At 31.5% G+C, this 18,065-nt stretch overlaps 1 protein-coding gene across 1 annotated transcript; it reads left to right on the top strand.

The window, feature by feature from the left end:
- The first annotated feature begins 675 nt into the window (after positions 1 to 675).
- kraken (serine hydrolase like 2 kraken) lies at positions 676 to 16,189 on the top strand. The gene is made up of 2 exons (XM_068777212.1): positions 676 to 925; positions 14,813 to 16,189. Exons 1-2 carry the CDS (start codon positions 886 to 888, stop codon positions 15,715 to 15,717), a joined length of 945 nt encoding a protein of 314 aa, XP_068633313.1. The 5' UTR covers positions 676 to 885; the 3' UTR covers positions 15,718 to 16,189.
- Positions 16,190 to 18,065: the final 1,876 nt, after the last annotated feature.

Below are 18,065 nucleotides of genomic sequence, written 5' to 3'. Positions count from 1 at the left end.
CACGATCTTATTGCAATAGTGTTAAAATTAATAAGTTCATTTTCTAAGTCGTTCTATTAACAGAGCAGTAATGGTCACAAATGACATTTAACCATCAACCAAGGGCTTTTTAACTATCTTCCGCTGTTACGTTTCAATTAAGATCTTTGCGTTCACAGTTTAAGGGGAAATTCTTCGAGGGCTCTCACCTATTTAACGTAATATTTACGCTGTTCCATGTCATTGGATAATAAATCTTTCCCTAGAATTCAGCACGCGAACGATTGCCGAGAGGCATTGTTCGATTCTTAGCACCTAGAATCTAGGTAAAATCTAGGTTCTAAACAATAAAAATAACTGTGACGCTAAGTGCTTGATATTTGCAATTTTCTTCTGCAGGATCATTTTTAATCATCGCCGGGATTACTTTTTTCTTTTTTACATTCCATGTTCCTCGCCATAAAACAGCGTAAGAACCACTAATAAACTTATAAATAAATGTGCGTGTGAAGAATTTAACCTTCAATATTTGTTACGCCAAAGATTTACGCACGTGTCTTTTTTATAATTTTGTTGAACAATTTAATTGTATTTTTTACTATTGGCAAACATCTCTACAGTCGTCAATGTCAAGGAATGTTATATAAACTGAAAATGCAATCAACTTCCCTTAGTTAAGATCGATTCCGCGTTTCTTTCAGTTATTTTTATAAATAGTTCAGTAGAATTTTTTTTTTCATAAAAGTAACTTATTTGTTCTAATTAATATTTAGGGATGTTTAATGAATAAGAAGTTTTAGATATAGACTTGTAACGAATGCTTTAGGGTGAAAGTTGTGATTGTGTTTAAGTATTTATTTTTTAATATCATAATTTTGTAAGTCGTGAGATTTCAATTTATTGAAAATGAGTGAAGAAAAGACTAACGGATATAGAAACAATTCAGGTTAGTAATCTTTAACAAATGTAAAATAATGTAAATATAGCTTAACTTTGATTAAGGATGTCTATTAAACAAAACAAAAATGTTATTATAATAACTATAACAAAGAAATGTATAGCAAAAATGCATAAAAAAGAGCAAATAATTTAAAATTAAAAACTAGGGTTTCTGTGATACTAAATAATGTATATTTTATTTTCTTAAATTTTTTTGATTTATTATACTTGATATTCGTATTTAAATATTTAATAATTTTATGATTTAAATTTGCTACCTTTTAACATGAACTTGTTTGTTAGTTATAAATCAATATCACTTGCTTCAATCCATTATTTGACTCTTAAACATTTTTAAGCATAAACCTAAAATGTAATGTCATAGTATATGATATAATTTTTTTTATTATAATTTTAAGTCCTAGCATTATTATCTACAAACTTTTAAAATCAAATCACCATCCATCATGGCACATTCCTACACAGGAATGTGGCAGGCAAGAAGGTAGAGTTGCTCTGAATCTTCCAAATTCCACTTAGTGTTATTAGAATTCATACATTGAGTACTCCAGATATATATATCAACATCAAATCACCTTTACCATCGAATAAATAACAGGTTCAAAATCATTGTTAAACAATACAGATAAGATATTGGCATGCTTCAGCAACTTTAGTTTAAGTGGATGCAGTAAATACATTGCTAATTAGGTTAAAGTAGTTTTTAACACAGAGACTGTTGTACAAATCAACAGTATTCTTTATTTTAGAAAAGGTTCTTTTTCAATTAAATGTGCAATTTTATTCATGTCATAATTAATGACTTAATACAAATTTAAAATCAAAACTATAAATATACTAGTTGTAAAAATTTTACGGCTGATCCCCAACCAACCCTCTTGTAGTTTGTTTAAGTAGTCATAAGTATATTCCAGTCAAATTTCAAGTCTCTTAAACTTATGCTATTAGAAATATTAAGCTGAATAAGGGACTTAGTAGAAATTTCTTATATTAAGGGGACCAGGAAGTAATGTCTCTTTCTTAAGTCAAATTCACACAACCACATTTTTTACAAGTTTTTATTCCTAATCAACAATAAATTTCTTTACCTTTGTTATCAACAACCTTTTGCCATGTATATACGGTTTTTTCTATAAAATATGTCAAAAACTACATTACTTCCTATGGTCCCTCTAATATACATATGAAGATACACTTAGTGTAATTAAGTATGCTTGAACAGAAATAAAAAATCTTTATGTTTCTAATTATTTTTTCTTTTAAAAACCCATAATGAATTATAATATTATGTTAAACTTTACTGCATATGTTTATTTGCCTGACTTTCACTGCCCTAATTTATTAAAATTACACTGTGATTTAATAATGGCATGCATTTTGTCTTAACACATTATATGTGTGCATTTTGTTCCACTAAACTGTGCCAGAGTGAGAATTTTTTTGTAAAATTTAATGTTGATGTCAATTGCAGTACTGTGAAAATATTAATTCGATTTCTGTTTTGTTTTAATGTTTAGAAATATGTTCTTCATAGTTCTGTGGCAATACAAAGGTGTGTTAGTACATATGTGTACATATTTGCAACCAGCATTGTACCATTCGTCTATAAAAACCATAGATCTTCATTATAGATCATCATGTAATAGATCTCATGCAGGAAGTTCAAAGATTTAACATCATTTGTGTATGTGTTAATTTTGAACTTCAAACTATAACCTGAAATTTACTAATTATAATTGTGTAGCACTTTTTTATAAAGTGTTTCATAATTTGAATGCCAAAGAAATAACATCAACTTAGCCTTAAATTATACTTTCTTTGATAATTAGGCTACTGCAATGTTATTTTTCAATTTCATTTACAGAAAGGTTACTTATAATTATTAAAAAAGGTGAAGGTTTTTTTAGCAAGAAAAGGTAATTTAATTGCCTTTTTGTAATTTAAAAACAAAAAGAGAATACATTTTTATATAGATGGTATAATTCATAGGCTTATGTAATTATATGTTTGTACAAAATGTAAACAAGATTTAAATATTAAACTTGATATATCACTAACACTGCATTGTGCGTGGGAAACATTCTGTTATTGAATTCACATGTAAGTATAATAAAGTATTTTATGTATATTTCATATATAATAAATTGATGTTTTTTCTTTTGTGATGGAAAATAAAGCAACACATTGGTCTGCTCATACTAGGCTCCAGATCACACATAAATGTTCTGACTTGACAACAAATATCAAACAGTCAAAAAACTTAAAATAAATTAGCTTAAAAAAATAAGGAGATTGTAGATAAGGTGCCACAGATAACATTTTGTAATCTTTTACAACATCTGGTTAGTTGTTGAAATTTACAAACAATTGCCGACTTGAATTGTCCACTATTCTAACATACTACTTAATATTTTTGTCTGATTTTCTTAAGGGTTTGTGGCAACAGGCAAATTAGGTTATTTATATGTTATTTCAAGTCTAACAATAAAATCTTGTTTACACTTATTTGTGTACATAATTCCATGCTTCTTTAATCTGAGAACAGGTTATAAACAATAGGCCATGGGAAAAACTTGGATTTTCAAGGCTGATGGCGGCACAAATTTTAACAACTGCCAGTTTATCATTTATCATTATCCTGAATGCAAGCACATTTGTATTTTGTCATAAAAATCATCTACAGAGTATTATGAAACTTTTAAACATTAGATGAAAGAAAGCTATAAAGATAGGTTAATTAAGGAAAATAAAGATTATTTTTTATGCATACAACTTTTTTTAGCATAAATTCACTACTTGTAGTACTTGCTTTGGCTTCTTTTTTTCATAATCATTGCAGTATTAGATTTGTCGTTGCAGCCCACAGATGCCCATTGCGAGGCATAGGCCTTTCCCAAAAATATCTATGGGGAATATACCAACCAGGATTGCCACACTTGGAAAGCAGGTTAGCAATCGCATTATAGTGTTATGGTACGCAGAGGACGCGGCCTATCGTCCGGCACCTTGTTTGTCAGCAGTGGCCATCCTATATAATTAATGCAGTGTTAATTGTGTAACACTGTATCCCCGGATTTGAACCTGCGATCGCAAGTGTCGATCTCTCCATTGCTCGTATACTGCCAGTAAAAGTATAAAGTCCGTTTTATAATGTCTCAGATTAAATTGACACGTGTATGTGTCAAATTTAAACAAAATTACACAAGCTCCTTTATACAGGTTTATTGAATTGTAATGTTTTATCTTTATAAGGCGATTAGATTACTCTTAAAAATTAAAAAATGGTTATGATAATTTGACGTGGGCATTACACTGGTGGTTATTTTATCTGCCTCATTCCTTTTTCAAAATCTGAAGTGTTCGAATGCAAAGTTGTGTTTCTTTTTCTTTTCTCTGCGGGCCGGTTTCCGCAACAAATCGTCACTGCGCTCATTCTGCAACGAGGTGACAGTTGTGTTCATTATATATACTAATATAATCAAGTGCTATTTGTAATATTTTCGTTGAATTGTTTGTGTGTTATTTTGCTATTTTTAATATAAAATATTAAGGTTTCATAAAAACTGACGTTGTTAAAAACTAACAACCCAGGTAATGTGAATTTTGACTGGAAAGGCTGTCCAGATTTTTTTTTAAATTGTAACTGCAAAAAGTATTTTACGCAACACAAATTATTTTTAAGTAAATAATCAGTGATGAGAACAGGTTATAATATGAATGACTCTTTTCCGTTAACCAAGGTCCGCCATTTTGTTTTAATTTAATTATATTATAATACTAATTTTAGTTTTAATTTTTGTTATAAATTTTTGCCTCTTCATACTTATTTATATGCCAATTGTTTACAAAAAGAATAACGGTTACTTTTATGAATTTGGAATTTCTGGAATTCTATTATCAAATTCTAGAATACCAGCGGTATTAAAATATATACGTTTTTATTATTGATAAATATGTAATGCAATCTTCGGGATACTCGAAATTTATTCACGTTTAAATATATATGTTTATACTTCGTTTTTTTGTACATACACATTTAAGACCAATGGACCAAACATGACCTGGGGTATCTTTATAACCATTGACTTCACCCTCATGTATGTACACAAATTTTCAATATTTAGACTGAAATTTTACAAAAAATTTCTTTTTAAATATTCGATTCCTTTCTAGAATTTAACAATACAATGTAAATTTTAAGCTCTCACTCTTGAATCTTTTCCTGAAACTAGGTCCACTAACGTAATAATAGTATACATGTTAATATTTAACTTTAACTATATTTTAGAGGGACCTGAAAGTAATGTCGTTTTCTTAACTTAAATTTACCCGACTAAATTATTAAAAAGTTTTTATTTCCAATCAACAATATATTCACCTTCTTTATTAACATCCTTTTGCCATCTAGTTAGTATATGTCTTACAAATACGTAATGAGCTACCAAATGACAATCGAACACCGATATGCGCAGAAACGACATTACTTTCCGGTCTCCCTAATTATACATACTTAAAGTTAAATATTAATATGAATTGAATGAGTAGCGATATTTTAATATTTATTACGCGAATTGCCTACTTTAATTTTGTTTAGCTAATTACCGGAGTATTTGCGATCTTTATAAGTAAATAATAGTTATATTCAAAGAGTGGTAATTATTTAAATATTGTTACTTTGCCCTTGCGTAGGCAGCAGGTTGGTTAATTGCATCTGGATCATAGGTTAGGCCTGTACTTTGTCACTTGTTCCGTGCTTTAACAAACAACATATATATGATAGTATTTTGTATTTGCATGACACTGAAAAACTGACTGTAACAAAATTTCGACATTAAAAGTCTCTCATTCATTTATATTGAATTGAATCTGATTTATTAATAAAATTCCTCAAAACCTTATTGGACGACCATTTGCAAAATACATAGTGTATATATTAAATTGACAGAAGGCTTATTATTCAATAAACGAATATTTAAATGACACGAATCTTTGGCAACGATGTTGCTTGATTATTTTGATTTCATTTAGGCTATATCTAATATATTGTTAGTGTATAAATCTATGTTGTTAAATTATTTAAATATGCTTTGTTGTGGAGTTTCTTTTGGCTTCTTCTTCACAACTGTAACACCTTGTAAAGCAGAATAGATTCAAACATAAAATAGATTAAAAAATGTTAACGATCAATAAGAGTTCTGTTATGAGTTCCGATGTTGAATAAATGAATATTATCTTCATCTTTAAACATTAATTAACGAAAGGATAAGTAAAATTTGTTTTTATAAAATCAGTTTATATAGTTTACGCAGTGTACATAGTTTTGACAAACCTTTTAGTGAAAGAGATGCATTTAAATTTTCTTTCAAATGTACCTTCTCTTTTGTATTCATTCTGGCTTGATTCTCGTCAATAAGCCGTATGTTATTTCTCCCAAACGTTCACACTAATAGCAAATGAATTTAATTATTAAAAGAAAATCCAAATATAGATTACATACACGTTGTATTATACATGGTACGTCTTTTTGTAAACTTGAATTAATATTTGCGGTAATTAAAATAAAATGTTCTGTCTCTATTCATTTGAACGTCAATTACTGTACAAGCCATGTCATGCATTCGTACGTCATGAAAATACATTACGAGCACGCTAATACCGCGTGTCCGCGTCATATACTAACGTGTAGAATACATAAGGGGTATAAAGAGTTTACATTTGATTTCTTTTTTTTCTAAATACACGGCAGACCATTAACCCTTTCGCTGCTCAGCGCCTAAAATTAATTACTTTCTCTGCTATTTATCCATGATGGGAGCAAAATTGATGAATAATTATATTTGGTTAGGTGTCAAAATATCCACACAGAAAGCGCATGCAGCTATCGCGTTGGTAACGAACAAATTAGTGACCATGATCATGCAATTATTGATACGATAATGTAAAACAAATGTACGCTGTTCGCTGAGAGAGAGTGTTGCCGTGACGTCCGGGGAGGCTGCAGAATATTCACTCGAAACGATATGTTTTCCACTAAACATTTCATTTACAACTGATAAATAATCATTAGGTGTATTGGATGTCGCGTTACCTTTTTGAAAACAGGCTCCTGTTGGAGCTTGAGCTGCTTTAAAATTACGCAGTTGTGGAAACGAAAAGTTACGTAACATTGCTGTATATTAGCATTTGCTATTTGATTTTTATGTTAGCACGCCCTTCTGGGTCAATAATTAATAATCTATGTGTCGACATAAAACGACAAGCTTTCTTTTATGTCCAGACATTAGACGAGTCCCATCTGTTTTGTGGTCAAAACCACTTCAGCAATGTGGTCATTTTTTTTCATTTTTCATTGCGCCGGTTTTGTATACCTTTTTTAAAAATGGCATCGACTTCATTTGTAACAAGTTGTCTACTTGAGCTTCATATGCAATATTAAAATAAATGAATGAATACTTATAAAATATTTTTTATTATTTTTACCGACATTACATTTTCACAAATTTTCGTGCCTTGTGCCAATAAATAATACACGTAATAAAATATATGCTTTAAGTTATTGATTTTTGGAGGCAGGAACAGAGAAGAATGGCGTAGATAAACGCAGGAACTCTATATAAACTATATATAAAATAGTTGCAGCAAAACTAAAAGGTCATATTTTTTTTTGTTTTTGCACTATTAGCTAAAAAACCTAATTTCGTATACAAAATTAAACCGGAGTAATTTTCTATTTTTAACCTATGATATATTATCGTTATAAATATATAAAGAAGCAACTAGAATTACTAGCGTATAAAACAATGGCAAAATTTGAATTTGTAATTTGATTTAAGATGAGTCTTAATTTTACTTTATTCCAACTCCCACAAATGCAAAATAAATGGAAAAGAAACTTGTCTTTGAAAATGACGGTCATAGGTAAATTCACTAAGAACAAAAAGTTATTTATGTAATCAATTATTATATTTAATTTAATTATTATTATTACAGATGGACCACATAGCTAATGTTTTTTAGAACATATAATGCTAACTTTTATGTACTTTTTATATCTTTAGAACGCTATTAACACCAGGAATTCATGGATATGATTTTTACACTTTTTTGTATTTTTCTAAAATCATTTAAACAATTGAATAAAACCCTTTTTTTACACTGCACTTTTAAACCAAGTAATATCAGTTACTTTACGTATTAGTGGTTTCAAATATGTTTTTTGAAGTGGCAAATATTTAACAATACAAATAATGATTAAACTTTCAATTAAATGAAAACATTTTTTGTTAGAATTTTTTTTTGTTCGTAAAAGAAGGTTATTTGATATACCTGAAACAATTGATTTTTAGATGGGGATTATCATACATTAATTGACAGCAAATGAGTTATACATTCTCCCTTTTAACCCTTCGTTTGCCGCAACATGGCGCCTGTCAGTGTCGAGAACGTTTTTTTTTTTTAAAAAATAAATGAAATATTGTTGTCTGGTTTGCAGTACATCTACAGCAAGCGATTTTAAACTGTATTTTTAAGGTGATTCGATATAATGTTGCCTACTTTATTTCGGGCATATCTAACCCGTACGCACCCGGGGATTTGACAGGCAGTTGACAGCTTTTATTGTCGCGTATGATTCGGATGTTTTGTAAAATTTCCCAGTTTATTAGTGAAAAGTTGTCATAATGTTATTTTTCGTACAGGCATACTTAGCTATCTACCGTGTGTAATAGAATATGGCATTGTTTCCTTCCTAATTGTTTAAGGTAAATATTTTGATTACCATGTTTTTGAATAACAATCTGGGAGGAAGATTACGTAAATAAATTAATTTTCTTGCAAATTATTTTATCCTTGTGATATGTATATATACATACATACTTTAAAGCTTTGACTTCTATAATCAATCACACCATATATATATATATATATATATATATATATATATATATATATATATATATATATATATATATAATTAAATTATTTTACACCATGAAAATAGGTTAATATTTAAGTGTAGCATTAAAGTTTTCTTATTTCACAATGCTCTTTGCACAATGTCCAAACGGACCCTTTCGGTTGCGAGTATTTAGAGCCTGAAAGGTTAAGAGGTGAGGCGAATAAGGCAGTTTACCTTCAACTTGCAAATGAGCTTGCCAAAAGCATAAAATATAGAACCTTGGATAACGTACGACACAGCCAAATGTATGTTACTTCGCATTGGCTCGGTAATATTACAAACTTATAATGCTTTTAAAACTGAAATCTAAAAACTGCATTTTATGTGTTAATAAAGGTACTGTTAGTCGTTAGGCTTTGTACAGCTGTATAGAAATAATCCCAGAACCGAAGACCAGTTCGTAGCACAAGTACATCGAAGAAGTTTTCATGAAGACAGACTATACCCGTGTAGGTGTATAGTGTATCTTCTGGGTGGTAACTCGGTGTTGGGGGTGCGGAGCTTTCGACTTATATCCGGGCAAAGTGGACGCGGCTGGCAGTGTCGTGTGTGCTCTACATTTTAACAGTAAAGCAGATTACGCAATTGTACTCATCTAGTGAAATATTAAATTAAATCAATTTAAAAACAAAATAAAGAAACATCAACCATGTATGTTAAAAATGGCGTTTTATGTTTAATTTATCACCGGTCTCAACACAAGTAAAGGGTTCAACGACCGTGTTTTTTAAATCAGCTTTTTAACAAGTGCCCTTTTGATATATTTTCTATTGTTTTTACTCAGAATTTGAATATTTTGTCACGTTACATGTTTTAAATGTTTGTCGCCTACACGAACTGCAGATTATCAAAGAGTATTTACTGTATGTTCTCTAATAAAGTTTTTAATATACTATAAGGCAGCGTAATGCCCCACACAAGATGGACATATGACTTCTTTGTTAACTCTTTCCTTACTGCAGTATGTTCCGCCGGAATGACGCTACTGAACTGGGCATGTGCGCCGCGAAATGTGCATATTGCATGGCGGTAAGCCGATAGAATTTTCTTATTTAAGTGTTACTTATTTAAAGATTTTACTGGTATATCAATTAAAAAAAGAAATTAGGATAATTGTTAGTGATTTTTTTGGCTGTGATAAATCTTAAAACAGGGATCTACATATATGTCCACGTTACAAGGTGGTTGATGAAGTCGGGCGCTGATAACGAAAGGGTTAAGGTTGACGGCAGGCTACTTCAAATCGGTCTTGTTGGAAATCGATAGGGCAGGCCTATGTCCCTTGGTGGCTGCAATGTTGATATATAACATACAAAATTTTTAAGTATTAGAATTTTTTTAAAATGTGAATTTATTTCACTTTTGTGTTTTTGTCTGTTTACTTTTATATAATTATAAGTCACGCGGAACAGTGCAGAACATGCACACATAAAGTACGGTGGACCGATTAACTCGTTAAGGTTGTTGTAAGAGCTGAATGCAAGCCTATTCAAACCTATCTCATGAAAATCTTTAGGGGAAAGAAATGTCGAATATTGGGCGTCTTTACGGTGAGTTTAACGTTATCTTTAACATAATAAAATAACAGAAAATGATTAAAGAAAATAATAATTGAAATATTATAATAACCTGTTATTTCTACAACCAAGGTTCGTTTAGTATTTTTTTTAATCACAATGGTATAAGCATTATTCGCGTGTATAATCCGTTTATATATTATGCCACAGTCATAGTGATACGTTGTCTCGATATCAATCAGCTGAAAAGATGACTCATAAAATTATCAAAGTTCAATACGGACATAAACGTAACTTATATCATACTAGTTACTTTGATTATAAAATTGTTCAGTGTATAATTTAAATAATTCGATTTCATGGATATACATAAAGAAAGACTAAGATTATTTAGGTTTGGCAAGCTTATTGCGGCTGTACGAGTCGGAATGAGAGCTATGCTCGTGATTTCTCTACAAGATGAATAAGAGATCCGTGTACGAAAGTTACCGGTATAGCCCAGATAATTGACAAATTAAAGTGGCAGAGGGCGAACCACTTAGCGCACAGAACATATGGTCACTGAGTATTTAAGTTTCTGGAGTGGAGACCACGGACCGGCTTCGAAGCCTTAGACGACCTACACTGACCTGACCTGGAGTTCATTGAAAAACGCTGAATGCGAACCGCTTCCAACCGGTTATTAAATATCTATGGAGAAGGCTTACGTCTAGCAATGGAAGCCCCAAGGCTAAAATGATGATAAACATAGACCGGCCCACTACCACCACTATACATACAGCCTAGGCCAAAATATTAGGCATCCCTATGAAACACGTGCACCTCAAAACTTATAAAATACACAAAAGTTATAAAATACTATTTTTAATAAGCGTTAGGTTTTCAGGGACCCATGGCTCATTGAATATATATCTGAGGACATTGAAAAGCCTTTTAGGTTTCGGACGGTGTGACCTTAACGGGTGCAAGGCCAGAAAGAAGCCTTGGCTCCGATAATAAAAGGAAAATTTGTTTGGAATTTTGAACTTATTTGTTGTCACCAACTTATATCATCTATCACTTTCACTTACAAATTTATATATATATATATACATATACACACATATATATGTGTATATATATATTAATATATATATATATATTATATATATGTATTATTGCTATATTAATATTGTCCGTAGCACAGCGTGATATCTTATCGATATCACGTGATTAATATCATTCAAAGAGCGATCAAAGTTTAAAAGTTTTTTTTCTATAATTAGTTTACGGTATATAAATAACTTTAGTTGAAATTACACTACCAGTAACGTATTATCTTGTCAATATCACGCGACTGATGCTATCCAAAGAGCGAAGTTCATTATTACGGTTTTTTTATCGATAATCGAAAACATTACATTAATTAAATTGGAATACATTAAGCAATACATTCAAAGTGTAAAGTATTTCTCTGTCTCCATTGTATATATTATAAATATAATATTTCTATAAGTACTAACTTATCACTATATCTCTAGAACCGTAATGATTAATAACTTAAAATTTTATAAGAATATTTCTTTTCCGAGTGGACAAAGATAGAATTTACGATATTGCATTTGCAATGCTATTCAGAGGTCGTAATTAAAAAAAAATATAAACTCTAGCTCTTTTTGAGTGGTAACGAAACTTGGGAATTTTCTAACTGCTACATTATGGATTAAAAATGCGTAGCCGGCACCGTAACCTTTAGACTTTTAAAATAAGGTCGACACAATGCACCGTTTTCGGTAATTGTCTAAAATTTATTTGCTGTTACAAATACTTGTGTGTACCTCACGGGTATCGCCGCAGGTTGTTACGTATTCTACCAGATATGCAGGCTGTTGAGGTCAAGGAGGAGAGGTTGTAACATCACCTAAGCATTGACGTCACCAATTTTATTTACAGAAAGAGAGAAATTCTTAAAATTACTTTTTTATTTTTGATTCAGGTGCGACAAAATACTGCCTACCATTTTCCCTTAAATTTTTACTATATGTTGGAAAATGAGAATGGTTCTTCTTGGTCGTTTATCTTCATTGTTGAAGGTCGCGTCTTCCGAAAAAGCCTTTGTCGAGTATTCAACGAATTGTATCTACACGTCTAGATGACCTAATTTTTTTAAGTACTTCTGTTATTATAAACACGTCACCACCCGCACAGATTCCGATCATCGGATTGGTGATGGTTAATAGTATGTAAGTAACTTTATATGTAGGTTTTGTGCGGTATTTTTTGTGCAATATTTTTGTGCGATGTTGTTGTGCGGTATTTGATAATTTTAATTAAATTGTAACATCTTGATAAAGTAATCAATAAAAAATGTAGGAGTTCCGGCCACACATTACAAGCGCGTATCTTGTATGTCGCTGAATTGATTATTTGATAATCAAATAGTTCCGAATAGTCTCATCTTTGTATTGTTTGTTTTAACGAGTAAATAGAAAGACTTTACTTGAAAGAAGCATAGATAGTTTTTTTCGTTCGTAAGGTTTTAAGTTTTGGAGGTTTCTGCGTGTAATTCTTTATATAGTCACAGTATAAAACAATACTGTTTAATTGTGTTGCGAAAACTATTTTTTATAAATATTACTTAAGTTTTTATGTGAATTTTATACGTTTTCTTTTATACTGTGTCAACTCATCTCCTAAAATAATTTTGAATGTACAGCTAAAGAAACGTACAAAAACACTGAATAATTTACATATAAGTCCACCAAGACCGATCGACTTAAAATTTACATCAAAAAGTTAAATCAGTTTAATGAAATCACAGTTTGTTGTCTTTGATCGGTAATTTTTTTTTTCTATGAATACAATTAAGAAATTACCCACAGCGTACCACCTCGCATAATTAGGAAGACAATTTTATTGTTCTAATGCACGACGGTTGTACGATTTTAACGAATTAAAACTTTACGTAGGCGTTAAATAAAATTAAAATAACCAGTCGTTTTGATAATTACATCGCCTGATATATTTTAGCCAATCCATTACAACTATTTCCAAACAAGTTTATAGAGGATGGGCAGCAGCGTCTTATGCGTACCACACTACGATTGCTAAACCCTCTGTCAATCTTGGCGATTATGGCACATCCACCATAATCGCCAAGATGAGAGATCTATGCCTTGCTGATGTCACGGGGCTGAAACGACGAGTATTTTGAAATAGGCCGTCGTCGTCGTCGTCAAAATAAAATTGTGACAGTCATCGTGAGGCGTGCGTTGTTAGATATGTAGTGTACTGTTCCCTAAGTAAGCTGTATAAACTTTAAGTTGGAATTTTAAACATAGACTGACGATATAATTAGACCCTTTCATAATAAATTTGAAATTTTAATAACCGTATCAAATAACAATTTTAATGTTTACAGTCCTCGGTACGATCTTATATTTTATGTATTATAATATTCTTAACACTCGCTGATGAATTATTTAAAAAAAACATGTTTTTGTTGCATAATATACATTAAGATTATTTTACACGCTAAAGGAAAATAATAAAACATATTAATTATCTTTACATACGCATATCTTATTTAATTAAATAAAAACAATGGTGACTTCGACGCCACTCATTTCTTTCGTAACGACTAAATAAAGAATAAGTCGTAAAAAAATATTGTAATAAACATGGTACGTACAGTGGATGCGAAATACACATATATAATGCAACTAATTATAATAATTGTAGGCTCTTTGGCTGGCTCTGACTACCAAAGAATCCATGAGTTAACAAAGGAGGAATAATTTTAAACTACCGTTGATGTCACACTTTGAATAATGATTGCAATTTAATTAATAATAATCACAATATTTACAAAGTTCTTCGAGGTGCAACAGAAGAGAATATCATACTAGCCCTCCGCATTACTCTTATATCGCTTGTGATTGGTCGCCATCTTGATGAATTTCTGGAAGCGTTGCCGTATATTTTCCTGAAATACCTATTTAATCTACCCAATTTTTATTTTCTAATTCTCCAAAAAGGATTACATAAATAAATAATTACTAGGTAATATTAAAATACGTTATACAACAGAATGTTAAATCTTAGGAGGCCCAGCATATATTTCGTAAAAAAAAAAGTAGACAGCAAATGAATAATCTTAAGACATGTCACCAACAACTGTGACAACCTTAATATTATAGAAAATACATGTATGGACTTAAAAGCTTAAGCTAGGATACTATATAATGTTATAAATTTTTGACTGACTTGTTAAAGTAAACCCCGGCTCATTTAGCATGTGTTCATCTCTAGAAGAGTTAGTAAAGGACGGATATTAAAAATGATATTTTATGTGGTTAACTAATTAAAAGTGACAATATACTTAAATGTATATTAATATTAATCTTATATCAATTTTCAGATGTACCTGCCAACACTACTGTGGAAGAGATAGAAATTCCTGTTCCATGGGGCCACGTCGCCGCTAAATGGTGGGGACCGAGGAACAAGCAACCTCTGATCGCTATCCACGGCTGGCAAGATAACGCTGGTACCTGGGATAATCTAATACCACTTCTCTCACCATCTACGTCCGTCCTTTGCATCGACCTACCAGGTCATGGTTTTTCTTCACACTATCCAACCGGTATGCAGTATTACTTGTTCTGGGACGGCATAGCCCTTATCCGGAGGATAGTAAAACATTTTGATTGGAAAAAAATTAGATTAATGGGCCATTCTCTGGGCGGTGCTCTAAGCTTTATGTACGCCGCATCTTTTCCTGATGACGTGGACAGGATAATTTGCGTCGACATCGCCAGTCCCGCTCTCAGGGTCCCCGAGACCATGGTGAAAGTTACAGGATCGTCAATAGATAAATCACTCCAATATGAGACGCTATCTGATGATCAAATTCCATGTTATGGTTACGAAGAAATGATTGATATTGTTGTTGATGCGTACCGAGGTTCGGTGACCAGAGAGAACTGCAAGGTACTGATGAAGAGGGGCATGGCTCCGACGCCAGCACATTTGAAGAAGCAAGGCTATCATTTCAAAAGAGATCCAAGGCTCAAGGTATCGGCGTTAGCAATGATGTCGATAGAAACAGCTTTGGCGTACGCTACCAAAGTGAAATGCAAGGTTCTTAACATAAGGGCCATACCAGGACAGAAATGGGAGAGAATGGATTACTACAAAGCAGTTATAGAGAAGATGAAAGAAACTACTGAAGTAACATACATAGAGGTTAATGGTACGCATCATGTACAACTTAATACTCCTGAGAATATATGTGATTTAATCAAAGATTTCCTTAAAAAATAATAGATCTAGAATAGTAATAATTTACTGATGTGATAACGATGTGATGTTGAAAATAATTTTAGCCATTCTGCACATTGTGTTTGGTCGCTAAAAACGACGTTAAATCTAGCTTTTTAGTAGTTACAATAGCACTTTAGCGTTTAATAGATGATGCAGCACTGGCTTTTAATGGTAAATAATGTTCTATCAACAAGATGTTGTGACAATCATCACAAATTCTCTTTAGACACGTGTACAGACGGTACATTTTAACAGAATATTGTCCATAGTATAATTAATATTAAGCAAAAACATTCATAGAAAAAAAAGTAGCGAACACAAATTTAGATAATTATTCCATATGCTATGTTTAGTAGATAAGCAACGAATTAAAGATGTATTAACCTCAATTTATATTAGTAATGCTATTAAAGATACTCGTAACTACTTTTACTTTTCGCCGGGCAGATTAAATATAATACATAACGTTCTTTCAACCCAATACCGTGAAATTGTAGGATGTAGCGTTCCGAATCGAGGCTTCCTAGGGAGAGTTCGACCTTTGCTACCTTAATAAAAGTGATAGGCCCAGCGCCCTCAGCGCCTTACCTGCTTGCACCTGGAATCTGAAAATGCCATTTGGGTAGCAGAGTATGTAAAAAGCGCTCTCAATCCCGCTTCATAAGGAAATGAAAAAGACAGATCGTTGTAGAGGACGTAAAGGTGTTTAAAGATGCGTTTACACATGGCTACTATCTAATTTATTTTGCTCTTTTAGGCTTCTTATTAATATTAAAAACTTCAGTGATTATTACCATGTTTCCATGGCTTTTATTCTTAGTTTTTCGACCTCCGAAACATGAATATATATTAATAATTTCAGTAATTGTTTCTATGTGCCAATGGCTTTTATATTTGGTACTACGACATCCACAACACGTTTTAACCCAAACAACACATTAACCTACATAAACAATCAACACTTTGTTATAACAAGTGAAAGAGAACGTGTCCGTTTTGTTCAAATAATAAATGCATGTAAACGCGTCCTTACTTTGTTACCAGTGAGATAATCGTGCATGTTTTGGTATTTACTCTGCCCGACGAAAACAGTATAGAATTTTTTTACTAGCCCAATGAATTTAAAATAATATTTGTTGACAACATATACACTTAAAATATTCGCTTAAAAATACCGAAGTAATTTATTGCCTTATTATTATAATACGGAACTAAAGAAGGTGAAGTTTTAATGTTTCTAGCACACGAAATTTAACCCAATTAACTAGTTCGACAATTTAGATTAATTATTACAAACATTGTTAGTGGAGCATTATTGTTTATTTTTTTATAAAAAACAGCTTTTTTAAAATTATTATTAATTACAAAACAATTATTTATGACAATTATTGTTACTGCACTTTAATAATTTTGTTTATAATGCTACCGAAATCGCTGTAACTCGCATTAGGAAGTCGCGACATGGTGAGGGCTGAGGAAAAAAGTGCATTGACGGCGGACTGACGGAACGAAGTGACCAATACTCCTCCTTCGTCTCGCGAATACCTAAGGCGTGGTACAGCGGTTTCGGTGGCACTAAAATTATATTAATGCATAGATAAGTAGAATATTTTTTTTAATATTTGTACTTTGGTTACCGGTTAATTTATGTCGATGTAATTTTTTGTTAATGAATATTACAGCTGTTAGTTGCTGAATAGTAAATTGTTGTTAAGAAAATAGTAACTCATTTTGGTCTGTTCGCCCTGCGTTTTTCTATAGCCCTGTTTTTATGGCCTTTCGTACCCCCTATTATATTGAGGACAAAGACTTTTTTATTTTAAATTAGTTTTTCTGTTTGTACTTTCTTATCACGCTCCACTTCCGTTCTTTTCGATTTATTTATTATCTTAACTTTTTCCATTCTTCACGTTACCTTTCATTCTCTTACTTTCCATTTACATTCCATTTACACCTCGCCTCTCTTACTTCGCCACACCCTTTTGTTATATCACATTTTGAATTTTATGTTGTAATGTATGTTATAATATTTCCTTTTTTTTGACCTATTACATATTTATTACCTCCTTTATAATTTTTCGACAATACCTCATATGATGTGGCAATACTATTTGTTTTAGGGGTGTGTAGGTGCCACTCTGCACCTTTCTCTCTTCTTTACCCCCAAAATGCTCTTGGACTTTAAAATATGGAATAGCAGGTGATTACGTGAACCACAGATTGATCCACCGAAGGGTCGGAGATGCACGAGAGTCTCTCTTTGAGTTTAACATGTGCAGGTCATAAAAAAGTAGGTCGTAAATTTGAACAGTGTTTTGAGTTTTAATTTATTTTTGGTTTTCAGTTAG

The sequence above is a fragment of the Battus philenor genome, unplaced genomic scaffold (assembly GCF_028537555.1).
Source record: "Battus philenor isolate CCGP_79_NKW_IND1 unplaced genomic scaffold, ilBatPhil1.0.hap1 SCAF_13, whole genome shotgun sequence".
Classification (NCBI taxonomy): Eukaryota; Metazoa; Arthropoda; class Insecta; order Lepidoptera; family Papilionidae; genus Battus; species Battus philenor.
Note: the sequence above shows the minus strand (reverse complement) of the source record. Positions and strands in the feature narration are given on the sequence as shown.